A 27,625-nucleotide genomic window follows, 5' to 3' on the forward strand; every position below is an offset into this window, starting at 1 on the left:
CCAGGAGTTTTTCACTACAGTTCAATGAGGTATTATCAGGTACCAAGATGGTTTTATAAATCTTTTATGGGCAAAGACATTTAGCTGAATAGGATGCCATACATTTGGAAGTCCCTAATTTATATTCAGAGCAGGATGAGGAAAGACAAATGGACTTCTGGTGCTGACTGGTGTTAGACCAAATCTTTCAGAGAGATTGCATGCATAGATATGATATTCTACCAGTCCTGTATGAAGTCAAAGGCAATGCAAGAGGTGAAATTATTTATCCAGTCCGCCCTTTGCTCTTGCAGGCTCCTTGCAGCTTCCTAGGGAGCTGGAAGAACTGTTCAAGTGATGGCAAAAAGTATGCCCTGGTGGTATTTTCATTAAGGTACCCAGTGCATTTCCTCCTGGCTGCACATTTGGTCTCAAACAAAGCAAGAAACACTTCTCTCTTGGTGTATTTTTAAAGTTGTCCTTTGCAACTGATAGGCATGAAAGCACATCATAATATTTTGCTTTACACAAACTACATCATCCTGCTTGGCATAAATATTTTTTGGTGTCTTCTTTGTTTTGTGAGTAAATATTCACATTCAGTGACAGCAGTAATTGCTGAAAGAAGATTTTCCTTTGTCCATTTCCACACTGGTGAAGGGGAAGACAGTAATATTCCGAATAGAATAGAATAGAATAGAATAGAACTCAAAACACATGTGAGTTATCATGCACATACAACATTTTTGTCAGAAATTGTGAAACTGCTAGCAAGGAAAGAGAATTGGCTTTCTGGCCACTCTGCCACCACTTTCACTGCTTCCCTCACTGGTCTGTGACAGCACTGAGAGTTAAGGCACTGTACAGTAAATTACTACGTGACCCAGTTCTGCAACTGATGAGTGTGAAACTTCAAAACATTTTAACATTGCAGAGCTGCAGCTAAAAAAACTGCTGCAGAACTGAGCTAAAAAAGAACCAACAATACAAAGCTTTGTTCTCAAGCTTAGGGAGCAGAGTATTTCAAATACTATAAAGAATGCAGAATTACAGAAAGTCTCAACATGTCTTTGCTTCAGGACAGGGCTGTTGGGCAATTTCAGTATCTTTTCACGCACTGCTCTCTTAACAGATTTTGTTCCTGGTGTCTTTAAAGCTCACTTGAAATAAATTCCCATTCATTTATTCATGTTTTCCATTTATAAAATATAAGCCTGCTCTTCCTTTGCATGTTAATTAGAAAGAATGTGGGTCACAAGCAGTGGAATTCCAAGAGGCACACTGGGGACTGCAGGGATGAAGCAGGAATCTGGGGCAGGGGGTTTGTGGGGAATAGAACAAGCACTTTCTGTCCAGGGCAACTGGGTGTTCAACTTCCAGTGGGTGCTGACTGCACAGAGTCAAAAAATTAAAGTTGAGCTGCTGTGTAAGTAGCAGGCATTAATTATGGTCCCCAGCACCCCTGGAATATCAAGGATTTAAAGCTTCCTGCAAGCATGCTCAATCTCTGAAGAAGCTTTAAGAGGGGAAATTGCAGTTCCCAATCTCTTGTTGCTGACTGAAAGACTGGTCTTGAGTAATGACCTTGGAATTTCACCCGGCGGGAATTGCTCAGAGCAGGTGACAAAGTTTTTGTGTTTAGTCACTAAACAATCGTGTACCTCTCCCTGAGAGCTTTTGCACTGCTTAAAGCACTTCACGCTCGGCTGCAGAGCAAACACTACCTGTGATTTGCTTCTTGGTCTCTGTGTCCCGGGTGTGCCGGAGCAGGCGGAGCAGCAGCGGGATCCCTCTCTGCTCCGACACTTCCAGCTTGTTGTCATTGTCCTCAAACACCAGGTTCCTCAGAGCACCACAGGCTGCCCGCTGAATGTCCTCATTCTGAACCTCAAGGAGCTGCAAAAGCTTGGGGATACCACCGAGTGAGAAAACCTGCCAGGAAAACAGAACAGAGCAGAGAATGCTCAGATGCTGTAAATGACAAACTCCCCTTTCCCCTTGCCCCAGCAAACGTTTCAATAGTCATAGAGACTCCTTTCCTTTGCTCCTATTTGAGAGACTTGGTCATTAATCATTTGGACATGGCTATTGACCTCTGGGCTTTTGTGTGACTAATACTTGAAATCCACAACTAGAAGAGGCAACATGTTTTCATAATTAATATCAGAGAATGATGCTAAATCTCTTCCCGCTTATGCCACAGATTTGTACTCTCTGACATGACATTTAATCACTCTGCTCTTTGGCTTCCATGTTGGTGAAATGAATATTTGAGATTTAATTCTGGAACATTTATAAACAGGTTGTTCTTTTTTTTTTTTCCCTCAGCAATCAGCCTGATGAGAAGACAGTGTTCTTCCCAATGCACGGATTGAAAGTGTATTAAAAACCAATACATTATATTTAATACTTCTTAGCTATGGCACAGAGAGGAAGAATAGTAAAAGTAAGCATGAAAATGTAGAGCATTAGGCATTGTTAGCCAGCTATCTACTGACAGACTACTTTTCAGTGTTTAAGTCTTCAGAAAACGCGCTTTTGGCCCCAGATAAATGAAGGACTTAAAGGATGTTATTTTACAGTAGCTGTATGGAAACAAATAGTTTATTGTGGAGAATGAAGAATCCCATACAAACTGTGATATGACACAAGCAAGCCTGAGCTGACTCAGGAATGAATTTACTATGGAAAGTTCCTTACATTAATGTACCATTGCCAACAGTCTCCTCCAGCATCTCAAAATGCCATATGGTTTTGTGGACAAACTCACCCTTGTGCAGAACCAACAGCACATGAAAGGCTCAGAAATCTGATACAAGTGTCCTAAACAGTCCAGAGTTTAACCATAAAAAGAATTCAATACAACCAGCAGGTGCTGGCAACACGAAGAAACGGAATGCAACAAAGCCTTTTGTCCTTCGTGGAGCAAACTACACAGCCTGGCAGCCTCTCCTCTGATCCACCTGTACAAAAGGCAGGGTTTCTTTGTCCTGCTCTGCTGAGCTGATTCCCCCTGCAATCCCTCAGCAATCACCCAAATGCCAGCAGAGTGGGATACAGGAATATCTGTGGTGCACAGACCAGGCTGAAGGCACACCAACCTGTTTCACTGCGGTGGATCAGCCCTTTTGACACCAATACTGTAGTTGTTTGGTTCCTCTAAATGTTTCTGCAGGCTTTCTGTCAATAATTTTAAGGCATTTATAGCTCTTGTAAAGGGAGTGCTATTTCAGCCTAATTTGCTGAGAATTTACAGCTATTGACTGGTCCTTCTAAATTTTCATTAGTAGACAAAATTCACCAAAATACTGAGAAGTTCACAGAAACAGAAAAACCACTAGACCCACAAACTCTCAAATATCAGGGAACAATAGACAAAGAATGCAGGCTGAAGGGCTAAAGAGGGGACAAAAGACCAAGACAATGTGAACAAATCTGATGGGCACCAAACAGAAAAGCTCATTACAGGATAGACAGGAAAATGTAAGGCAGCTTCAGGCTGACTGCTCCAATCTGGACACTAGTCAGCCTCTGTTTTTCTGGGAAGCTGCCTGAGAGAAGTCTGTGTAGTAATCCACTTTCAAACATTCAGTTCTGAAGCTCTATTCTCAGTTTGAAGTTAAGGTTGACACCTGTACTGTTATTTTCTCCCAAAACTGACTCTGATGTATCCTAAAGCAAGTAAAAAGGACAGACACATTTGGCTGTCACTGAACTGAACTGCACTGCATGCCCATAATTGTGGAAGTAAGGCTGGGATTACTGAGCATATTACAAACCAAAACAGGTGTTAAAATGAACAATCACCTTACACTTTATTGTACAGAACTGTTCAGCAGGAGAGACATATTTGTGTTCACAAGTGACATTTAAAGAAAAGGAAGAGAGAATATTTGTAATAGACCCTTAAAAAAAAACTTCTAAGAGACTTAACCAGTTTCTTGTAAGAGAAAATTTCAAATCTTGAAAATTTGGTAAATCTAAACAATGTAGTAGTGCATGTGCACAGTTCCAGTGAGCCCTTCACATTTTTGCTAATCCATGTACTTTTTTTACACATTTGTGCAGTCCTAGCAAACCCTGATGCTTGGATAGTTTGCACTGTGCTCAGAATTTTGTTTTTTGGGATATTTCTGCATGCAAGTCAAAAAAAGGAGACAGGAGCAACTATATTGACAAAATTCAGACTCCATGATTTTTAAAGGCTGAAAGAATTTGTTTGTTTGGCAGAAAAAGGGCAAACTGAGTGGGTATACAAGTGGATTCAAAAGAACTGCAGCAAAACACACCAATGCATTTTAGAGAAAATATCTACCATCCGTATCCTATATGGTTACTCAGATTGCCTTCTTTCTTTTCATGTTGGCACATAGTGCCATAGAGTATAGAACAGAATAAAATAAAGTACAGAATAGTATAGAATCTTATTGTAACTGGCAAAAGAATAGTGACTTACTTTTCTCCTGGCATCTGCTTTTTGGAAGCACTCATGCTGAATGAAAGTCACTGCAGCGAGGATCCTGGGGGTGGTCTGGGTATTTTCACTCTTCAGAATGCTCACTGCCCGCTCCAGGGTCATCTCCACTTCTGGGCTCCTTCAAAGTACAGACAGAGAGATCTAGTGAAGAAAGACTGAAGAAAAGTGACCAGTCTTGTAAAACTAGGATTTTTGTGTTTTTCATGTAACTCTAGCTTTTCTTAGATTTTTTTTTCCTTTCCAGTAGCAGAAAATATCATAATGGCTTTCAGAGGTACTGACATTCAGGGGGCAGAGAAAGCCATAAATAGAAGTGTGGTTCTGGAGAAAGCAGGTCATGCTTTAGGTTATAATAACAAAATGGAAATATCAGTAGATGTTTGTATCAGTGTTTCCAACCAGTGGATGAATGAAGAATGTGAAAGGGAGGATGAAGAAGTGGATGAGGACCAAAAGAAGGCCATAACCATGCCAGAGTCACTATTACTGGCTGTGAAGATACTTTGATGTTTTCCTCAATAGTGAGAGGATTGATTCTTTATATTTGTCCTTATGCCTTTTATCAGTGTCTTAGTTCCCAGACTACACCTATGCAGGATTCAGAACCTCATTTTTTCAAAAAAGGAAGTTGTTCTCATTTGAAATAGATGGGCAAAGCTATTTTTCAGGTGGGAAAAATAAGAATACCACTCATTAAACTGAGTATGTAGAGAGCCAATGTAGAGAATATCAAAAATATGTGCCACCCCTTCCAACTTCCAACATGTTTGCTTAAATGATTGATTGTGTTAGACTACCATATAAAAAAATGCAAAGAGAGGTCACCAAACACATTTTTTTCCCCAGTAAATGGAACATAAAACAATTAATGGCACAATCAGGTGCATTAGCTCTGGGACAGGTGGTTATGCTCCCCAGACTTTTTATTTACTTTTGGTTTCAAATATGCTGCATGCAGATAAAAAAAAAACTGGGGAGAGAAAAGTTGAGAAGAATGTGAGCATTCTTTTAATTTTTTTTTTAATCCAGAGCATTTTGTAGTAGCAGCTGTGCCACCAGCCAGAAAGGGATGAGAGGGCAGTCTGTGACCCACAGCAAAACAAGCAGTAATTGGCAATAACTCCCCACTGCAGAGCTACCAGAATCAGAATGGTTTACTTCATAATCATCTCAGTAAATGAATATGCAGTTAGACATTTTAACTCAATTGCCTTTTACATTAAAATGAGCACCTGGGAAGTAGATTAACTGAAGTTGAAACTTTATTTTTTTTTTCTTTAAACTAAGCAGAAATATTAAATAATAATTAAAAATGCTCAGAAAAGTGGAATATGAAAAATTAGCCAGATGATACTCCTTCTTTTTACTCTGTAGTGGAACTGAAAAACAGGCTTTTCAACCTTTGGTTTTAGTTATGTGTCTTAAATCAGCAAAGGTTTTGAGAGCATGTTATAACCCTGCCCCTGTGACCATGTCTACCTGTTGGACACAGCAATAATTTGAGAGTTTTGTGACCAAACTCAGTCACCTTCTATGAGCAGCAGACATCTCTGATGATCTGAATTGTGGCATTTCAGTGACCAGCAGCTGAAGAGGAATGGAACCACGAGCTTCCCAAGGTCAAGGATGAGCTTATCCCTCAGGCCACACCAGAGAATTTATGTAGGACCTCAACCTCAGGATGCCAGGGGTGTTCTAGGGGAGTAAAAACCTGAGATGGACACATGGACAGGCAGACAGTGCATTTCTAGGTGCTGGGTGTAGCTCTGCCCTGAGACTGACAGCAGCTCTGTGGCATTCACAATCTCTGAAAAATCCCTTTGCCCAGGATTTTTCTCCTGGGAAGCTGAGAAGCCTCAGAGAAAAATGAAAACAATTCTTATCTCATTTGCTTCTCCTATGTTTTGCTTATGTGGAATGTGTTTGGAGATTGTTTACCCACAGGTGGTTGTTTCATTGGATTCTGCTGTGAGTTTTTTTCACTCTTTGGCCAATCAGGGCCAAGCTGTGTCAGGACTCTGGAGAGAGTCACGAGTTTTCATTAGTATCCTTTGATAATTTAGTAATGTATTAGATACTTACTAAAATGCTCAAAGGATACTAATGAAAACTCTATTCTTCTGTATTTTTAGTATAGTATAGTATTCTTTAATATAATGTAGTATCACAAAATAATAAAGTAGTCTTCTGAGAACTTGGAGTCAGATGCACCATTCTTCCCTGCCATGGGTGCCTGCAAACACAATGCAGCTCCCCAGTCACAGTTACCCCTCCATGCAGCAGGCAGAGGATTTCCCTCCTGTTGTGCACTTCCATACTTGGATTGCTCTCCACTGGATAAAAGCAACATTCCCTAACGTTTTATCTGGCAGCAATAAGGGATGCAATACCATCTCTGACCCTCAGTGGTATTCATAAAGCTGCAGCACCCTAACTCCTGTCAAAACAGAATTTGATGCAAAGATTCTGTTCCCACCCTCAAAGTATTTACAGGCAAACTTAATTAGCTCTGTGGCAGAGTGACACATGAAGAGACACCAAACAAATGGTCAGCCAGGCAGAGGTTGTTCAACAGAACAGTGATTTGACAGATTCTGATTTCAGCTTAATTGCCAAAGTATACCAGTTTTGAGACAAATACATTTTGTGTCAGTTTCAGCACATTTAGACGTCAAATTCTGCAAGCAGCCATTTCTCAGACAGCTTCAGGTTGAGCTTCTCTCTTTCCTAAGCTCTTAATCATGAGGATGCTCTTAACTGATTCACTGCACCAGAAGATACAGAGATAGCATCTCTGTACTTTGATTTTTTTCTACTTCGCTTTCATAGCATGAGCTAATTCTTTTACAGGAAGTTTGAAAATGCATTTGTGATACGTTTCAAATATTGTACACAATATTTGAAACGTATCACACTTTACTTACGCAACTATTTTACATTCTCTTAATTCACTTGGAAAGACTTAAATTGTGGCCTGCATTAAAAAAAGTACAGGTTTCTGGAAAAGTTAAATTACTCCAAAAACAAGCTTATCTTTTTTCTCCTATTTACATTACTAAGGGAGAAACAAGTAAGGTAGCAATATGTCAGATAAATGCAACCTTCAAATAAGAGAATGAGCAATAACAAGAAAACGGAGAGTGTCAACAAATTCCTTGAACTGAGAGAACTTTTGGCTAATGCTGAACCTAAAAACTGGCCCTTACGGAATTATGCCATCACAAAGATTTCCAGCAGATCACAAATCTTCTATCTGAGTTAACATGGTCACATTAAAGCCACTTGCACAATGACTCAAGACTGATTTTTACATCTGAAGGTATTAAAATATTTTGGTTGATGCTTGTACAGACAGACAACCAGACTCCAGTGTCTGCATCTGCAAAAGAAAAGCCAAAATTGCTCCTACATGTAATTCAAGATAAAAATTGTTGGTTGTGGCTCAGAAATGCATTCTAGAATGTACCAAAAGTGAAGCAGATTATTAAATCAATGGGATTAATGTTTGTAAATTGTTTTACTGAAAAACAAAGTCCTCCCTACTGAAAAACAAAGCCAGGTACCTATTTTCAGTATTACTACTCCAAAATCTTTAGCTGTTGTGAGCTCTCGGCCACTTTTTTTGGAATTACTAGCAGCAAAGTCTGAATACTTATAAGTCAACATAATTAATGTCACATCTCCTAAGTCCTGCATCACCCAGAGGTGAAAATTTCTGATGAGAACAGAAGTGAACAAAATATGTTTGTAAATACAATCATAACACATTACATTTACTTGACAACAAAAAATACCTGATCTGCACATGGCAGTGATATGAGGTGATGCCTTTTCTCACAAAGAAAGAAACTCAGAAAAAGAAGAAAGATAGGTCTTCAGAAAAATGAACTTAACAGCTACACAGTTATGGGGAAAAAGCCATGTCTTAATAATGCTGTTGTAAATTACAGTACCATTAACTTAGCAGAAATTTTAGGATCCCTATTTGAATTCTGAAACAACAGCAAAAACCAGAATAAACATGCAACCTTCTCCTGTATACCAAGTGGCTTGTTCTGTCCACTGAAATGTAACAGCTCTGGAAACATTCAAAATTATTTTAAAATTAGAAGATATTCACTCCTGAGAGGAAATTCAGAAATAATAAAATTTCTCTTTTGAAAATGGAACAGATTTTAAACATTCTGAAATCTCTGGAAAGGAATTTTTGGTGGAGGAAGTAATTTTGGGAAAAAAACCCAAAAAACCCTTTCCGGTATTTTAAACGATTTTCGTGAAGTCTGGGGCAGATTTGGGACTTTTTGTCATGGAGCTAACAGAGTTTCAAATTAAGATAACTCCCTCAGAGCATGCAGGATCTCATGGTGGTGGGAAGCTCTGGGGTCTTGTGATTCAGAGCAGTTTGTATTTGTTCTAGGGAGGGATGGTGCTACAGAAAAATTTCTGCCTGTGTTTTACTTGAAGTTTATAAAAACTAAGAGGTGTCCTTGAAACCATGGAGGATTTTTAACTGGAAATTGTCAATCTGCCAAAAGCTGTCCCACTGCTACTTTTCTGACCTGTTCCCGTGAGAACCAGTGCTGATATCGTATGAGTTCTTGTGAGCACAACATTTGCCAATATTATTTTGTGTATTACTCAGTGACAGTTTTATGTCTCCTGATAAAGTTTATAAAAACTAAGAGGTGTCCTTGAAACCATAGAGGATTTTCACTGGAAATTGTCAATTGCCAAAATATCAAACTGGTTGTTTTCTGACCTGTTCCCATGAGAACCAGTGCTGATATCGTATTGGCTCTTGTGAGCAAAACATTTGCCAATACAATTTTGTGTATTGTAACTTAGGCTGTAAATTACTCAGTGACTGTTTCATGTCTCCCAATAAAGTTTGTAAAAACTAAGAAGTGTCCTTGAAACCATGGAGGATTTTTAACTGGAAATTGTCAATTTCCAAAATGCCCCACTGGTACTTTTCCGAACTGTTCCCATGAGAACCAGTGCTGATATCGTACAGGCTCTTGTGAGCACAAAATTTGCCAATTGTGTATTATGACTTAGGTTGTAAATTCTCAGTGATTGTTTCATATCTCCTGATAAAGTTAACTCTTGGCAAAAGGGTGTTCCAAACTTCAGCAGGAGGTGTACACCTTGCACTGTACATACACTTTTTTCTCCTCTTTCCTCCGTTGCACTGGATGTGGCTTTTTAAAAGCCAGTGTACTTTCTGCCTCCTCTGCACGGATATTTCATGAACCAAAGACTATCAGTTGACTTTCTAACAAGCATGTTCTTGTCCGCTGTGAGAGCCCAGAGCCAAAGCAGGTCCTTTACTATAGTAGGAGTCCTAGTAAATATCTGTGTTGTGTAAGTGGCTGTGCCCCAATCCTCGTTGTTCTAAATGGGCTACAGCTCCGAAGTCCTTAATTGGGCAGCAGCTGTGGCTTGTGAAGGCAACTGGGATAAAAGGGGGTGGGCTTTCCAGTCAGGGAAAGCCTGGAAGGAGCCCTGACTAAGAAGCAGTAACAAGCAGAGGAAGAAGTCTGTGCTGTGAGGATCTGCCCATGAGAAATATCACCGAGAAGGTACAGGACTTTAGAAATACGATTGCAACACTTTACTGTGCTTACCCCAGCTGAGATCCATTGAGGGTCACTTGCTCGCTCTGCAGGAACCCATTCCTCCCCGCTGCGGCCACGGCAGCTGTCACTGGCATCCTCTTCCCATCCGTTTCTGCGGTCACACTGCCAATGGAAGCTGGCTGGGAAACCTCCCTCCTGCTCTGGGTGTTTCTGAAGGCGGTTTGGTAGAAGCTGGACCTCACAGAGTGCCGGTTCTGCGACAAGCGGGACGCGGCCGGGGACCGCACTTGTCCCACGGCGCTCTCCGAGGCCAGGTAGTTCTCCTTCTCCAGGAGGTTGCTCATGCTGCGGCTGTTGCCAGGCTGGTGGTGCAGAGGGACAGCGGGGCTGGGGTAGGCACCGTCCAGGAGAGCATCACTGGCAGCCCCCAGGCGGGAGTGCCTCCTGAAGGAGCGGCCCCTGTGCACGGAGTCGCGGAGGCTGTACCCCACGATCTCGGAGCGCGCGTAGCGCGGCGGCACGGTCCCGCTGCACCTCAGGACGTCTCCTCCGTGCCTCAGGGACAGCCCAGCTGAGATCCCTCCATCGTAGAGATAATCCTTGGGTATGTAGGCCAACCTGTCCGGGTTTCGCTGGGGTGAAACCTCTAGTCTCTTCAGAGGCTGCCTTTGAGCTCTCTCCTCCATCGTCCTGTAGGCAATCCTTGTCCCCCAGCCGTTGGTGTAAGAGGATGGGGAGCCAACCTGCTCCAGGGGGCACCAAACAACAGGAGCCACAGTAAGGTCACAGAACTTAGGATTAGCAGCAGAGAAACCAAACCAAGACAAACCAAACCAAGACAAACCGAATCAAACAAAGTAAACGCAAAAATTCTACGGTCTGATCTCAAAATCACAAAAAAATACGTCAACGTTGCCAAAATCGTGCACCAGTTGTGCTTCTTGGTGCCTCCCTCATGGAGGCAGGAAGATGCACAGTCTAAACATCAGGAGGCAAAGGCTAAGCATCCTGTCTATTGTCATGAAATTAAAACAGCTGCATAGGTCAATTAAGGCAGGTAATGAACAGTTGGATTATTAATGGAGATTCTTCTGTTGAAACTCCAAAATCAGCTACTAAAGCTAAATTAGGATTAGCAGCAGAGAAACCAAACCAAGACAAACGAAACCAAAGGAAAGGCAAAAATTCTACAGTCTGCTCTCAGAATCAGAAAAAAAATACGTCAACATTGCCAAAACTGTGCATCCAATGGGATTCTGCCACACTTCTTGGTACTTCCCTCATGAAGGCAGGAAGAAGTACAGTCTAAAGATCAGGAGACAAAGGCTAAGCATCCTGTCTTTTGTCATCAACTCAAACCAGTTGCATAGGTCAATTAAGGCAGATAATGAACAGTTTGATTATTAATGGAGATTCTTCTGGTGAAACTCTTTGGGCCAACATCTGCTACTAAAACTAAATTAGTATTAGCAGCAGAGAAACCAAACCAAGAGAAACCAAACCAAACAAAGGACAGGCAAAAATTCTATGGCCTGCTCTCAGAATCACAAAAAAACCCCTGCGAATGTTGCCAAAATTGTGCATCAAATGGGATTCTGCCACACTTCTTTGTATCTCGGTTATGAAGGGCAGGAAGAAGTACAGTCTAAACATCAGGAGGCAAAGGCTAAGCATCCTGTCTTTTGTCATCAACTCAAACCAGTCGCATAATTAAGCCAGGTAATGAACAGTTTGATTATTAATGGAGATTCTTCTGTTGAAATTCCTCAGGGATTAGCACCAACATCTGCTACTAAAGCTAAATTCAAGTCTGTTTAATAGACAGAAGAAAATTAATCAATCAGATATAAAAAAAATATACTAAAATATTTTGATATTGGCAATAACCTTATGAATATAAAATTATTTAGCACTTGTGTTCATGTGTGGTAGGATCTAGAAAAAGATGGTTCCTTCTCTGTTTGTTTAGCCTCTTAAAAATTAAGGAGACTGTATAACATTCCAAGAAAATTAAAATGACCATTTCACCATCTCAACAACTTCCCTAATTCTACAGTTGCAATTTTAGATTATTTTTTCTTCCTATACCTGATGGGGAGAGACTGTATTAGCTCATAATCTGGCTTTACAATTTTCTCTTTTCTAAACCAAACAAATCCACTGCAGTCAACCTTTCTTTGTAGAATGTATCTTCAAGATTCTTACTTTTAGGTACCGTTTGAAGCCTCAATTCTTACACTTTTTTCTTGCATACTCCATTCAAAACCATCCAGAACTAAATCAACTCGAGACACTATCTGACCTTGAAATACAGGAGTCATGGACCAATTTCTTAAAAAATCAGTAAGCATAGGGGCATACAACCATAAAAGAAAGCTCCATATCTCCACATTGTGTTACAGTTTAGAAATATTACAGGCATTTTTTAAGGTAAACTGAGAAGTTTACACAAGCTTTTAACTGAAGAAACAGTGCTTAGCAGATAGATGCCAGACTGAATTCCCTTTATTTCACTGTTGAGGAGATCCTGAGGGTGACAGATGACTCACAAAAGGAGTAAAGGTTATAGAAACTAGCAGGCTCAGGCAAAGATCATTGGATATATCTGTTTATTCTACAAAAGTTATGCAAGGATATCTTTATCTGTTGTTTGGGGACAATTAACATTTTTTGTGAAGTACTAGACCTTGTGGCTTTTCCCAGCTTTTACACTTTTTTCTTTTTTATCCCCAGCCCCTGCCTGGTAAACTGTATTATTTTTTTGTGATTCCTATGTCACCTCCAGCTTTCCTCTTGTTGCTGTCTTCTGGAAGGAATTAATTCAGGTCAAATATTAGGGACTGCAGGACAGGTGAGAATAGAGGATGGGAGGACAGAGAATGAAATGTGTTTAGGTAAATGCTTCTGTCCCTCCCTGTACAGAGCCAAAGCTGCTTCACTGCCTGGTCAAAAGCTGGGCTATTGTTTTTAATGACAAAACACCATTCTTGAGTAGTCTAAAATTAGGAAATAATTGCCCCCTTCATACACAGTTATTTACCAAATAAATGTTTCTGTTCTCAAGCCAAAATGCTTTCAGTTTACTGAACTGATTGTGCAGGAGCATTGCTATCGAGCTGTGGCAATTTCCCACTCGCTCCTTCAAATAGGTCCAAAACCAATTATGAGCTGTGTCAAAAACCCTGCAGAAAACCAATTATTTATCTCAGCATTCAGGCCATGACCCCAAGAAAAGCTGGTCAAAATAAAAAGAGAATTTATGATTACATGGTTTGGAAACACCATTGTATTGCCAGGACTGTGCTGCTGGAATTCTTATAACGATAACACAGGTTACAACAGGAGTATTGAAAATGATAAGGAACCACTCTACATTGTGAAAAATAAAGTATTTGTGAAACTAAAGCAATCTGTTTTCCTTTGGTTTTGGATGCTGAATTCTGTTTGCCTGGTCACCCTGAGGTGCAGATGTGCTGACTGAGCTGCTGTCTTGTGACAGGGATGAAGATCTGACTTGTCACAGCCTTTGCCTCAGTGGAGTGTAAATATGATTTTTCATTTTCTACCCTGATGCCAATCCTCACAAACCCAACAGGACTGCAAACAGCCCATCTGTATGATTGGCTTGAATTTGGCTACTGAAGTCATTGGAAGGAAGGGAGAACATGAAGAGATTTCATTTTAAAACCCTCATTTTATAAAAATCAGGCTTTAAGAAGAAAACAAACAAGCAAACAAACCTCGTAACACCATCTAAATGCTATTTATTTGTGGCAACAAAGTGAATAAACTATGTGTGCGATACTATTTTTATTTCTACTCATTGTCCTTCTTTCCTCACCTGGTTTGCCTGGTAATATGAGAAGCTGTAGGGAGACCTTGGTGCAGAATCATTCTCAGTGATGCCCATGTTGTAGACACGCTCTGGTACACTGGATGCACGGTGCAGGCTGCCTGGAAACAAAAACTGATATTAGCAAGATCTTACCAAAACATGGCATTCTTATAAGGGAAGATACATAATACTGGTATAATACTGGTATATACTGTATAATACTGGTGGCAGTCAGCACTGACATTTTTGTAAGCTGAAAATTGAACAGGGAAATGATGGAGGGATATTTGCATTTTCCCAAGGATACAAGCCATTTTTTTTTCAGTTCCCTGCGTACTTTGCTTAAGAGTTTTTTTTTAGCTTTTAGGAGTCCAGTGACTCCTGCAGCTGTGAAAAATGTTTCAACAAAGCAAGCTGATACTTTAAATATCCCAGATAACAAACTGATTAAGAGCTGAAAAACAGCATCACTGAACTAAGAACACTTATTTTTCACTGTAACCACTTTGAATGTACATGCAAATATAAAAATGCATGGTTTACCATGGCTGACTGTGTACACAAGAGATGAAAATATTGCAGCTGTAGACTGGAGCTGAGAAACACAGGTTGATGTCTGTATTTGTTACTGTGCATGCTAGAGATGCAGATTTCACCATGTACAGCTGTAAACAAACTGCACACACTGAGAACAGACTCCTTATTTCACAGCTGTCTGCCTCAGCTGCTGCTGTTTCCTCTCCCTCAGGTGCCAATTTAATGGCAGTGTATTGGAGCAAATAATGCCTCACTGATCTCAGTGCTCCACCAAAGAGTCTGTGAACAAACTCTACAGCTCATGGTGCTGTAAAGTTGGCTTGTCCAGTGGCACTTCAAATCTGCACCTGAAAGCTTCAAATAATACCAAATATCCACATCTTCTCTGGTTATCTGCTCTCTTTTTTTCCATGACCCAGCTCTGAAAACAGAGCAGCACACTGTGGTTATTTCTTCCAGTAAAACCCCAAACAGGCCCACAAAATCTTTGAGCTGTTCCTTTTTTTCACTCCTTTCATTTTCAAGGAGGGAGTGCTTCTATTAATGAAACTTTTAAAAGCAACAGATATTAATGAAATAATTATTCATGAGATTCTCATGCTACTACAAGAATCTGCACAGAGGAATGTAATTAACACAGATTTAAAGAGGTGAAATAGAAGTTGAAAGCAGGACCTCAAATCAGTCATAAATGGTCCTACTAGGCTGAACAGGCAACAGTGGTCAATAAAGAAGTTAACTGGCCATCAGTTTTCAAAACAGCAAATATTACCTGAGGTACTGCAGAGAAGAAATCTAAAGAACCAATTGCTGACTTGCCCAAATTTAGGTATCCCATAACACAGTAAAATACAATACAATATAATGGCAGAATGTGATAATTTGAGGCCTAATTCAACCATAAATTGCAATTATTTTGCTTGTATAATCATACTTTCCAATTCTCTCATTTTGGCAGATTTAAACATGTATGAGGTGTTTGTTAGGACACATTCACAGTAACTTTGTGTCATGAGAGTGGAATGGTGCAGCTTGGTCAGACTCATGATTTGGATTGTAATAATTCCTTCCTGACATTACAAGGTTACCATAGTCCAAGGGTTACCTGAGCACATGAGAAAGAGGCAGGAGTAAATTGTTCTCTTATACTCTTATACAAAAAATTCACAGAAATGTGCACATCCCAAATCTACAGATTTATATTGATGTCTCATTTGTGTCACACAATTCCCACAGAAATGTACCATTTCAGGTGCCCAGTAAGAGTCCATCTCAGCTAAGTGCTGGCTTTTTAAAGATCCACTTTCTTCACTGCTGCATATTAAAGGACTTTCATACAATGAATCATGAAATATAAATACCCATAAATTTCTGTTTCTTTACAGTTTGTATTTTTTTCCTGTTTACTGTACTTAGTGAGAAAGTATTCTCAGTTATCTACTTAAGGCACAAAAGGCCCTTTCAGCAAGTAATTTTTGCATATTTTAGATAACTCTAAGCTTGTTTTTATTGAAAATAAAAATACAAAAAAGAGGACAAGTTAAAAATAACAAGGCTGCCCATTAAATGGCTGATAAACAACATATCTAATAGTTCCCTCTTAGAAAAACAAAATACAGTAAATCAAAAATTGTACTATGCAGTTATTTTTCAAGCAGTCCCCTTTTTTTACCCTGTGAAATTATCCATCAATAAAAATTTTTCTCTTTCAGAGATGAACACAGTACTTGTCAACCTATGGAATTTCACTTGGCAGTTGTGTCTTGATTGCTCTTATCACATCAGTAAGTTATTCTGCTGCCCTTTTACCTGTAGATTTATTAGGCAGACATGAAAGGCATGGTTTTTACTGTGTGCTGGTTAGTTGTGCCAAAAGTCAGTGTGGTAAAGGAGAAAGTGGGAACTGAAGTGCTGTGCCTTTCCAAGAATTATGAGATGCAGAATAGGTGACCTGATCAGGCTTCCCTCAGCTTATTTTCACTGTACTACAAAATCTTACACACCCAGAGCAATGTTTTGTTCTTTGATTTTAAAAAGCCGAGAATTATTGGTTTTAAAATTTATATTATGTTCTTTTTTGCTGTTAGGACCAGTACACTCTGACTGTGGTTCTCAGTGGTTTATATTATTATTACTTATATTATTATTACTTATATTATATTATTATTACTTATTATTACTTATGTTCTATATTATTATTACTGTTAGGACTAGTACTCTCCAACTGTGGTTCTCAGTGTTTTAAGTCTCCCAAAAACTCTCTCCTCAGGAAATAAGCACAAGATTCAGTTACTCATCCACAGGGGACAAGCACTGTTTGAGAGGACATAGGACACCACACTTGATTTCCAGCAGCCAGTCAGGAAAAAAATTGATTTGCTGCAAGCCCTGCATCATGTCTGTCAACCCATAAGGGTATTTTGGACAACCCAGGCACCTCAGACAGCATCAGACACCCATGTGTGGGCAATGGAGCGGAGCTGCTTATCAGCTATCCCTCTGCTGTCAGTGTGAACTAAAACAGCCGAGGAACACCCTGGATCTGGTCAGTGGAGGAGGAAAACTGAACCCCTCTGCTCTTCTCCAGCCTAAAATAAAAACTCTGCACAAGTCACCTGATACTGCAACAGTTACAAGAAAATTCTGAGTCCAGAACAAATAATTCCAGTATCAGGAGGCAGGAGGAGGCTGTAGAGATGAGAGAGCAGAAATCCCATCTGCCTCCAGAGAGGCTCTTCTCAAAGTTCCCTTTGTCCCCCTGGAGGTGACAAGCCCAGCACCTCCCAAGGCCTTGGGAATTTCTCCCTATGGCTGCAGACAGACCACCCTAATGTAATGTCTGCTTTGCTTTGCTTTCAGAAGCAGCAATGATAAGAGGCATCTCTAAGATATCTGGAAGATGAAAAACACAATTACCTCTGCTAAGGGGCTGGGTGTCTCAAATCCCCCTGAAATCACACACAGGGGGAACTCTCTGATGTGAGTTTTCATATTTGAATGGACACCATGAAAGCCAAATTTTGGCTTTGAACTTCTCAGTGCAGTGATCAATGATTCTGTTCCTGTACACATCAGTGCAAGAGGACCTGAGGGACTGTCACACACCCTGCCCAGTGCTCACTGCCCACTCCTGCTCAGGGCACCTGGGTGGTCACCTCCTCCAGAGTGGCGCCCTCCCATCCCTTTCTGTACTTCAGCACTCAGGATGGACTGAGATGATGACATTTAATGATGGCATATCAAAACCATCACTGAATCCCTTCATCTCCAGATCAGAGAGCCTTCCTTTTGATGGTGCTCCTTCATCACTCTGCCAGCACGTGCCTGGTCCCAGAGGAGCTTTTCTAACATTTTGTGTTGGTTAGGACATTTACACAAGAAAAAGATTTTTTTCTGGCTCAGAAAGCAGAGGAATGTAACAACACCAACAAAAACTGAAAGTCAACACAGATATTTTTTCTACTTCCTTATCCCAGAAAGATAGAAAATTACGATGGAGCAGTTAGCATGCCAGCATTCTGCAAAATAGAAAGCTAAGGACAGAAAAGTGCACAGAGTCCCTAAAAGAAACTGTAACAAGAAAATACTAGGAATTCTAGAAATTATCAAATGTGAGGAATAAATAAATCTCTGATTTCCCTCATCTTATATCTGATGCTGTTTATTTGGAAATCACGTAAGATTGAATTCAGCTTTTATTTTTTTGTTTGTTTGGTTTTTTAATAAACACACTGTGTTTATAAAACTTGTTAGAAAAAGAATCAGTCCACAGACAGCAGTTCATCAGGCCATTTGGTTTTGTGTGATAGATTACTTAATTCTGCCCTCAATTTTTACAGTCAGATAAGGTATCCTGATTTACATCCTGCTAAGGATGCCTTAAAGAGCCAATCAAAATCCAAAAGGAACAAGAGCAGAGGCAAGTGGAATGAAGTTTAAAAGATTCCTAAAATGTACATGAAATAAAAACAGCATGTGCAACAAAACACCAGTCATTAAAATCTCTGATTCCAAATGCCACTTTTACTTTGATGAGGTGGAACTACCTACCATTGTACTTCCATTCCTAAATAGCATCCAGAAATTTGATATGACTGCTTTAGTTGTTCAAAACTTTTAAGTGCAGTGGTTTAATTTATAAAGGCTCAGCAGTGGGTAAACTGGACAAGTTGCAGCTGTTGTTGAACTGCTTGAAAAGCTATTAACAATCCTTGACAACATCTTGAAAAGAGTTGAGCACATAGGTAACTTCATTTCTTTGGCAGCAAGTGGAATCCTCAAATCTGGAGATTACTGGATTTCTATTATCAGAAATAAACACACTTTCCAAAAGGGGGGAAAGGGCATGAAACAAAAATATATGGGGGTAGGAGGGAAAGAAAAAGTTCCATATCAAAGTAGTGCTGAAGGCTAAGCAGACACCTCTAATTTGAAACTCTAGGGAGAAATTATGCTGGCTGACAAACTGCTTCTTGTGGCTTCAGAGTTTCAGTAGAGTATAGTCAGAGTAGAGTCAGCAGAAAATGGGTGTGCACTGATGATACTGGGCAAGAACTGTTCCTACCACTGATTTTTCACACCCAGTGGTTATGTGCTGGCTAATTTTAGGCATGCATGTGAACACTGTGGCTCGGTATGCACTAAGTGCCTTGCTGAGCAGAGTCTGAAATACTCCTGCAGACAGGACAGTTATGTCACAGGGGAGCTCCTGCTCCCTCTAAATCTGTGTAATCCTCCATGAAACTGAAAACAATGTAAGAACCTTGATGAATGTAGCCAGAAAAAGGCTGTAATTCACAGAAAGGGGTGCTTTTGCATGTAAAAAAGGGCATATTTTTAAAAAGTTCCCAACACATCAGAATTCTAATGTTTCTGAAAGCATGGTCCATTTTTGAGGAAGTCTGTATAGAAAGCACATTGGGACACACATACAAGTTTATGTATATTTTTCAGGAAAGCCGACATGTTAAATGCAAGACTGGCTATGATTCACATTATATATATATACAGGTATTATACATATGTATAAATTAATGGACTACATTTCAATTTTCATTATTTTTTTTCTGAGTTTTACAGTGGGACTAAAATTTGTACGGCACCTTGCCCATAAAAGTAAGTTTGAAAGAAGAAAAGTTCATTTTTTTTGCATGAACAAGCCATGTTACAGACATGCCACTTTCCACCCCTTATCCTGAAGTTTAAAAGCTTTGGTGTCCCAGAAATGCAAGGGCATCAAATACTTGACCTTTAGAATAACAAAGCAAACCAAGATAACTATCCCCAGATACATCAGGTCTGTTAATGTACTCCAGAGAAGCCGGGATGACTTGGGAGCAGGGGAACTCTGTTTTCATCGTGGTTTATGCATGGTTTAGAGGCAAGAGCTCAGGTTCACCACACTGTAACATTAAAAAGCTACCCTTACAAAGCTTTTTGCAGGCTCTCTGCTAAGAGAAAAAGAAATTAAGCTACCCTAAAAGTGTTTAGAATGGGTATTTAAATTACAGCAGCCAAGCTAAGGACGTGCATGTTTGGGTGTGCACATTACACACCCATTACATACCCATTTATGTGATTTGTACAACTGATTCCTACAACCAGAACATGTCCATTTTTGCCATGAGCTGTTTTTTTAAAATAGAGGCCAGACAAAGAACAAGAAAATATTTTTCTGCCTGTCTCTTAAGATAGATGAGTGAAGCATGGTTATAAAGACTTTTGTTCTCACAGCTTTTAGCAAATGAAAGGTGACAACTTCTTTAAGGACAATGGAGCAACAGGGCAGGTAGCCTGAGAGTCAGCCATATCTTCCCATTTAAAAACAAAATTAAAGTTCCATGGTATATAAAGTTTTGATGAACAGTTAAGACTAAGCCGCTGGAGCATCCTGCCTTTAACCCCAGCAGCTGGCAGCCACCCTGCCGTGCCTGGGGCCGTGGTCGGGCTCTGCTTGGGGCACAAGGTGTGGCCGCGGGTTTCCTGATTTCCCGACGGGTTTGGCCTCCTGGCTACGAGATCTGGGAAGCGAGGGATGATTGACGTCAATTTGCAGCACGCATGTGAAAGAGCTGGGTAAATAATGTCTGATAGCGTTATCGTTCTGCGCTCCCCATTCATGCCTTTCCTACAGTTACTTTTCCAAACTTTTTTTTTTTTTAATTTCACGGTTAATCAAGGCAAAACTTTTCCTATGATTCCTCCCATTTTACTTAACAAACAAGAGCAGTGGGTAAAGCTAAAGGCATTAAAATAAGCACATGAAGGGGTTGTTGGATTAGGGGGATTTCGCACAGAATTTCAGCTCGGTTCCCGTCTCGGGCAGCGGAGAGCCTGGAGCGGCCCCGGCACACACCGAGCACGGCGGGGCTGGGAGGGAGAAACTCCTGGGTGGGAAAAGAGTGAAAGAACAGGCGACAGAGACACGGTTTTGATTTAATGCCCGAGCAATCCGCACGCCCCAGGGCCGGGAAGCCGCGGGGCCAGCAGGGTCCCATCCCGGAGCGGTGTCCCCGGTCCCATCCCGGAGCCGTGTCCCGGGTCCCATCTCCCGTCCCGGGCGGGCACTCACCATTGTAGAGTGAGCCCCGGCTCTTCCTGGCCAGCGTCTGCTGGACCTGCCGCTGGATCCGCAGCGCCTTCTCCTCCCCGGCGCGATCTCCCGACAGCTTCAGCCGCTCCTCGGAGGGCAGCGCCAGGCTGGAGCTGTCCAGCTCGCCCAGGATCTGCTGGCCCAGCACGGTGCGGATGTAGCCCTGCTCGGGCCCCGCTCGGGCCATGGGCTCGGTTCGGCTCGGCTCGGCTCGGCTCCGCGGACTTGTTGCGCCTCCGCCGCTTCCCGAGCGCCGGGGCCGAGCCGCGCCCCGCCCGCCGCACAGGTGCCAGGCACGGCCCCCTGCCCGCCCCGCCCCGGCCTGACGGGACCGGCCCTGCCCTGCCCTGCCCTGCTCGGCCCGCGCCGCTATTCCGCTCCCCTGCCCTGCCTACAGGGGGAAAGAGTCTGGGGGGGCTGCCCGGCACAGCTCAGCCCAGCCCGGCACTGCCCGGCACAGCCCAGCCCAGCCCGGCCCGGCACAGCTCAGCCCGGCGCAGCGCTCCCCGGGACGGGAGGGGCCCGGCCCAGCCCGGCCCTGGCCAGCGGGGAGCGGCCGCCGCCTCCGGGAAGCGCCGCCCGTGCCCGTCCTCCCTCCGGGGCAGTCCCGGAGCGACCGGGTGTGAGCTCCCGGGGCCTCGATCGTGCGTATTTGTGTGTGTGAGAGTGTGTGTGTGTGTGTGTGTGTTTGTGCGAGTGTGTATTTGCATGTGTGTTTCTATTTGTGTGTGTATGTTTGTGTGTTTGTGTGAGTTTTTATGAGTGTGTATTTGTGAGTGTGTTTGTGTGTGTTTCTATTTCTGTGAGTGTTTGTTTCTATTTGCTTGTGTGATTGTGTGTGTTTCTATTTGCTTGTGTGTTTGTGTGTGTGTGTGTGTGAGTGTGTGTTTGCACGTGTGTTTGTGTGTTTGTGTTTGTATGTGTGTGTGTTTTTTTGTGTGTATCTGTGAGTGTGTGTTTGTGTGTGTTTCTATTTGCTTGTGTGTTTGTGTGTGTGTTTCTGTTTGTGTGAGTGTGTGTGTGTTTGCATGTTTGTATGTGTGTGTGTTTGTGTGTGTATCTGCGTGTGAGTGTTTGTATTTCTGTTTCTGTTTTTCTGTGTCTTTGTGTCGCACCCGCCAGGACACCAGATTCCTGTGGCACTCACCCCCCTCCCCGTGAACAAACACACGGACCCATTTTAAACATACAAATATGCACTGTCCTCGCATGCCATCCCTCACAGATGCTTTGCATCACAGTATATATCAGGTCATTCTATGTTCTTGTGCCTTTACACATTTTGTACCTAAGTTTCAGCCTGGAAATGGACGATGCTGTAGGCGTGGTGATCCGTGAAGACCAAACTTTCACCCTGTGCAGACCAAACTTTCAGGCGGGAGTGGTTGTAGGGCTGCTGGTTTGGGAGGTTTTCCTGCTGTCTGGGATTTTCCAGGCTGCCCTAAGGGATTGCAGAGAGATGAGTTACAGCCGCCTTCTCTCCATGTGGTTGTAAAGAGGTGATGAGGGAAATGCTCAATTAAAGCTCGGAAAAACCCCGGCTGGCTCTGCCCCTGCTGTCCTGAGCGGGTTTTGCCCCACTGGGGAAGGCTGAAATTCTCACACCATCTCAGGACACAGCTTGCATTTAGTGTTCAAACACTTTACTCACGGTGTGTTCAAAGGAGGAGGAGCAAGGGAACTTGGGGAAAGGAAAATGAAGGTTTTAGAAAAGAACGGAGAGATCCAGGGTTGCACAATTAAAAAAAAAAGCCAACAAATTCCACCAAACTAGATGTAGGTATTTCAACAGAAAACCTGTTGATTCTTAAAAGCAAATGATAACTAATGTGGCTTTCAACTTCCTGTATTGCTATTTCAGAGACATGCTGGGACTCAAAATGAGCTGCTGAAGCTTGTGTTTTACCAAATTTCAGACAGCAGCGGGGGTACACATGGCTGGGGAGGAGCTGGGGGGATTTTTCACTTAGGCTATACTGCAACATAAGAAACTGGACACCTTCTCACAAAAATCAGGATGGGGAGGAAGAACTGGCTCTGCACTTCTGAGTTCAGAATCCGTTTACCCCTGATTTTTACTCTTTGTCTCTCTTCTGTTATTTCATTAAAAGGGGGAGGGAGCTCTGGCCCTTCTCTGAGTTAAAGTCACTCCCCTTTGTTCTAATGTGGCACCCACGGGAGAGGTCATGCTAGTGATGCATGAGAATACTTTCACTGGTTGAGGGAAAATAAATGAGTGACACACTCCCTTCCTTATAAACGGGGAAAAATTATATATTGGAGCAGAAAGGTTGGAGGGGGAGGTGGAGGTGGAGGGGGAACCAGCTGGGAAAGAGGAGCAGGAATTTGTGGAGAGGAGGAAATTGGAGGTATGTGGCAGAATGGCAGATAGCAGTGGCTCCTCAGGCATGCAGCCCTTTTTGTTGTGCAGTAGGAGAGGAATAACTTGCACCCTATTAACTAACTTGTTAATAAAGCTGTGTTCATGTCATCAGTCAGTCATACACTCCTGATGAATATGGGCAGAATTGGGATGGACAGGAAATAATTGTAACAGAAAAGTGCAAGGGTAGAAAAAAGAAAGAATGGAGAGGATAGGGTAGGAAGAACAATGGGGAAGACACATCACAGCTAGAAAGGAATGTAAACTATGTCAGAAGCTATGTTAGACCCTTTGCTGACATGCAGACAGTCACAAAAGCATTTCCAGTAAACAATAGATACTTCATTCTCAGGCAGTATGAGTGAGGAGATTAGAAATAGTCTAAAAAATGTGAAACATTTCCTCCCCTCCTTCTTTTCCCTGCCCTCTTCTCCATCCCTGAACTCCAGCACAAACACGAATTCTAGATAGTTTTTATAGTCAAAACCAATTTAGTTTAACACAAACTAATGCACCTGAAATGGATTTAATATTTAGAAAATACTCTTGCAGGCAGTGTCCTCAGATGCTGCTGACAGCACAGAGTGGTTTGCAAGCTCTTGGCACAGTGGCATCACCTCTGTTGAATTGTTATTAACTTTATTTAGCAAGTATGTGCATTGATTTGTGCTCATGAGATCCATGGCAAAAGAAATAGCAGTTTGCTCTGGGCTTTAAAATATTTAGAGATAGATTTCTCTCCTTGTAACTAGGAGTGCTGACTGGAAAGTTGGGGGCAGGGAGAGACAGGAGAAAGAAAGAATTTTGCCTGCTCAGCAATTCAGAAAATGCTTAGCCAAGATCTGAAATAGAAATGAATTAAGGTTTTTCCTTAGCTGAAGGAAATAAACAAATATCATGTAACAGATCGCCCCATCAATTCCTTGAAGTTGATTCACTTTGGATTAATATCCCATCTCCACTGAATTAAAAATAAAAGCCCCAAGTCTTTTGAGAGTGAAATACTTTAGCAGTGTCATTTGCAGGGAGGAAACAACATAGCTGGGATTATCCCTAAAAGATTGCAACTTGTGAAGCATGTTTGCTCATTAGATTTTTGAAAAAGATAATTAATTACAGTGCAAGTGCTGATTGAGGGGTGTGAAACACCATATAAAAACATTTGCTTTCAGCCCAGTGTCCGATGCAGTCAAGCAGATCAGGAAACCTAACTTTTTTTAATAAGACATATTTCTTATTCTTACCAGATGTGCTTGGCCTAAACCACAAAACCTTTCTCCATCAGAAATTTCCCACAAGTGATATTTATGTGAAAGTTGTGGCGATTTGTTCTTTCACTCTTTTTTTCTTTCCCAGTCCCCCTCTCTTTCTCTCTGTTAGGACTTATGGAACCAGCTGGGTTTGTGCCCTGGAAACAGATGTTTCAGCTGCAAAACGGGTGTAAGTATGATGTGTTCATTTAAATGTGAAGCAACATCTTCAATACACCCAGAAACAATGTGTGTGAATCTCCAGGACAGCACAGAAAGTGGATTGCCGTTCACTCAAGGTTTGGTTTTCCCCCCGTTTTTGTTTTGGATCCTGTGGCTGAAAGTGCTGTACCTAAGTGTTAAAAATGAGAGCAGGCTCCTGGTACTGAAGTGATTTCAGGTTTTATTACAAGAAAAAGAAAGGCCTGAAGCAAAGAGGGCCCAGGCTGAGCAGGAGCGCTCCTGTCGGGGATGCTGCAGCGCCGGTGCTGGGGCTGGGGATGTCCCCAATGTCCCAGGGGAACGGCACAGATTCAGCGGGTCAGAAGCCCCTTTTTATCCTGTTTTTTGTCCCTTTGGATTGGTTTCTTTTTTGGATACTTCAAGGTTTAAGGCACTGGATTGGCCCATTACAGCTTTGTCCGGGCTGGCTCGTTTCACTGGGGGTTGCTGCACTTTGCTTAGGTGTATTATGGTTCATTGAGTACCATATTTCTTATAACTACCCTTCAAACCCCTTTTACAATATAACAACCAAACTAACACGTTTAGCAATTATCAAATATTTTACAACAGTTTCTAACCTATTTTTAACATTAGTACGGGCTAGTCAGGAAGAGCAGGATTTTTTTTTCCCTACACGTGTCCCCTTCCCTGTGGTTAAATTTGGTGATCCCGCCGAGGGAAAGGGAAGAAGCCAACTCGTTCTGGCCGGGAGGAGCGCTCGGAGGAGCGAGAGGCCACAGTGCCACCGCGTGTCCCCTCGCTGGAACGGCACGGCCGGGCCCGCCCGGTGCCAGCCCCGGCAGAGAGAGGTTGGAAAGAGTGAACTGCGAGCTGTAAAACCGCATTTCATTGCAGCTTTCTTTGTACCTTCTTCCAGTAGCTTTTTTTTTTTTTTTTTTTTTTTTTTTTTTTTTTTGGGTTTTTTCTTTTTTTTTTCACTCTAGCATCATTTTTGTCAATACAGAAGTGGAAGATGATCTATTTGGTCCTGTAGGATAATTTAAAGTAAATATATATAATTTTTTTTTCTGTGACACCTAGAGGAAAAGTGCTATTTTTACATTGGCAAAATTAGTGTGGTAGGAGTTCTCTGCCTGTAAGAGATATGGTAATAAACGGAGTAAGGGCTGTGATTGAGGCTGTTATAGATGGATAATGAGATGATTGGCTCTCAGAATTAAAAGATAACTATTGTGTGAATATTAAGAAAAGCTTTAGTGCTGTACAGTTATGTTATTGTAGTTTAGACACCCTCTGCTCTCCCCACAGTTCCCTTTCCCCCCTGTGTTGCTGCCATCACACAGCCTGGGCTGTCCAGGACAGGTACAAAGAAGCTGCACAGGTGTCCCTGGCACGGGGCAGGGGGGAATGGAAAAGCTTGGGGGTGCTCAGGGGGGCAGCATGGCAACACCTGACCTCCAATCCAGTGACAAGAAAGCATCTCCACTGATAAATGGCAAAGAGGAGCTGAGTGACAAACCTTGGGAGGGGCCAGGGCTGGCTGATGCAACCCCAGGGGTATAAAAGACTGAGCATTCATCTTTAACACAAACTGGCCATGTGGTGTGCATGAGGGCAGTTACCAGTGCTGCAGCTTTTTCCTTATGTAGTCCTTTTGTTGTATTTTTGTCAAGGTTTAATAAACCTTTTTAAATTTTCAAAGTGAGCAGTTGTTTCTCACAAGGCTCTCTCCTGACCTAGACAGAGTTCAAAGGAGCAGCACATTGCCTGAGGAAAGGGAAACCACAGTCACACACACATTATGAAAATTATTCTCATTGAGACGTCACAAACCTTCACTCACTTCCATGAGGTGGGTGTGGAACTGCTGGTTTTGAAATTCCAGGCCATAGCCTAGAGCTGACTAAGGGACTTGAGCAATACCAAAGCTGCTGCATGGCCATGAGCTTTGCTTTATGTCTCCAGAGAGCCAAGGACTGCAGATAACAGTGGCTCCTCAGGCTTCTCTTTTTTATTGTGCAGTAGGACAGGACTCTCCTGCATCCTGCCCCCTTTAACAAAGTTCATTTCATCACTCAGGCCTCAGTTTGTTTCTCCCTGCAGCTGGAGGTGTTGGTGTCTATCCCACCTAGAACAGGGGGCAGCTGGTGCTGGCCAGTGCTGTACCCCCAGGTAAAACCTCTGCCACAGTCTGAGGAGCAGCTTTGTGTGGTGTCACTGCCACACAGTGACAGATCTGATGGCAATGGGGTGGTGCTGGCAGAGATCTGCTGGAGAGCTTTGCTGGGCTGCTTTCAGCCAAGGGATGTGTTTGAAGGCTCTGCCCAGCACAGGTTGTGGGGTTGGATTGTGCCCTGCTACAGCGGAGCAGTCTCTGAGAGAAAGGGTCCTGCCCTCGTGTACAATGACATCTGTCCTCTGTGATGCTGTAGAAGAGTTTTGTCACAGTGAAGGAGGCAGCAGGAACAGAGGGAGCTGAGACAAAGTTTTTAACATGCTTGACTATGAGTAATCCCTGTGGAGCTTCCCCAGACTGATCTTGGGGAATGTTTTACTTGATAGCAAGCTTCTCTGCACTGTGGCTAGGGGACAGTCTGGCTGCGCAGCCCCATTGGGAAGATATTTTTCAGAGATTAAATATGGAGGAGACAGCATTAATGTAAATTTTCTGTCTCCCAGCTGATCCTTTGTGTGTGGCAGGACCACCTGCACGCTGTGATCTGGAGGTGGGGTGTCGCAGACGTCTTTTATGAAAAATCCTTTCCTTAGGATTTTTCCTCCTGAGAAGCTGGGAGGCCTCAGGAACA

The 27,625-nt window shown here is 42.2% G+C and overlaps 1 protein-coding gene across 2 annotated transcripts in view; it reads right to left on the reverse strand.

Annotated features, from left to right (window-relative positions):
* Positions 1 to 21,199, reverse strand: part of PKP2 (plakophilin 2) — a 42,140-nt gene extending 20,941 nt beyond the window's left edge. The window contains exons 1-5 of one of the 2 annotated variants that reach the window (XM_063154084.1): positions 20,979 to 21,199; positions 13,877 to 13,989; positions 10,084 to 10,778; positions 4,436 to 4,574; positions 1,704 to 1,911 (exon numbers count right to left, since the gene is read on the reverse strand). In XM_063154084.1, coding sequence (XP_063010154.1) covers positions 1,704 to 1,911; positions 4,436 to 4,574; positions 10,084 to 10,778; positions 13,877 to 13,989; positions 20,979 to 21,186 — 1,363 coding nt within the window. In that variant the 5' untranslated portion in view covers positions 21,187 to 21,199. The remainder of the gene's footprint in view (positions 1 to 1,703; positions 1,912 to 4,435; positions 4,575 to 10,083; positions 10,779 to 13,876; positions 13,990 to 20,978) is intronic. The other variant, XM_063154085.1, reaches the window with a different exon arrangement.
* Positions 21,200 to 27,625: the final 6,426 nt, after the last annotated feature.

Source organism: Melospiza melodia, chromosome 4 (assembly GCF_035770615.1).
Source record: "Melospiza melodia melodia isolate bMelMel2 chromosome 4, bMelMel2.pri, whole genome shotgun sequence".
NCBI classification, from domain to species: Eukaryota; Metazoa; Chordata; class Aves; order Passeriformes; family Passerellidae; genus Melospiza; species Melospiza melodia.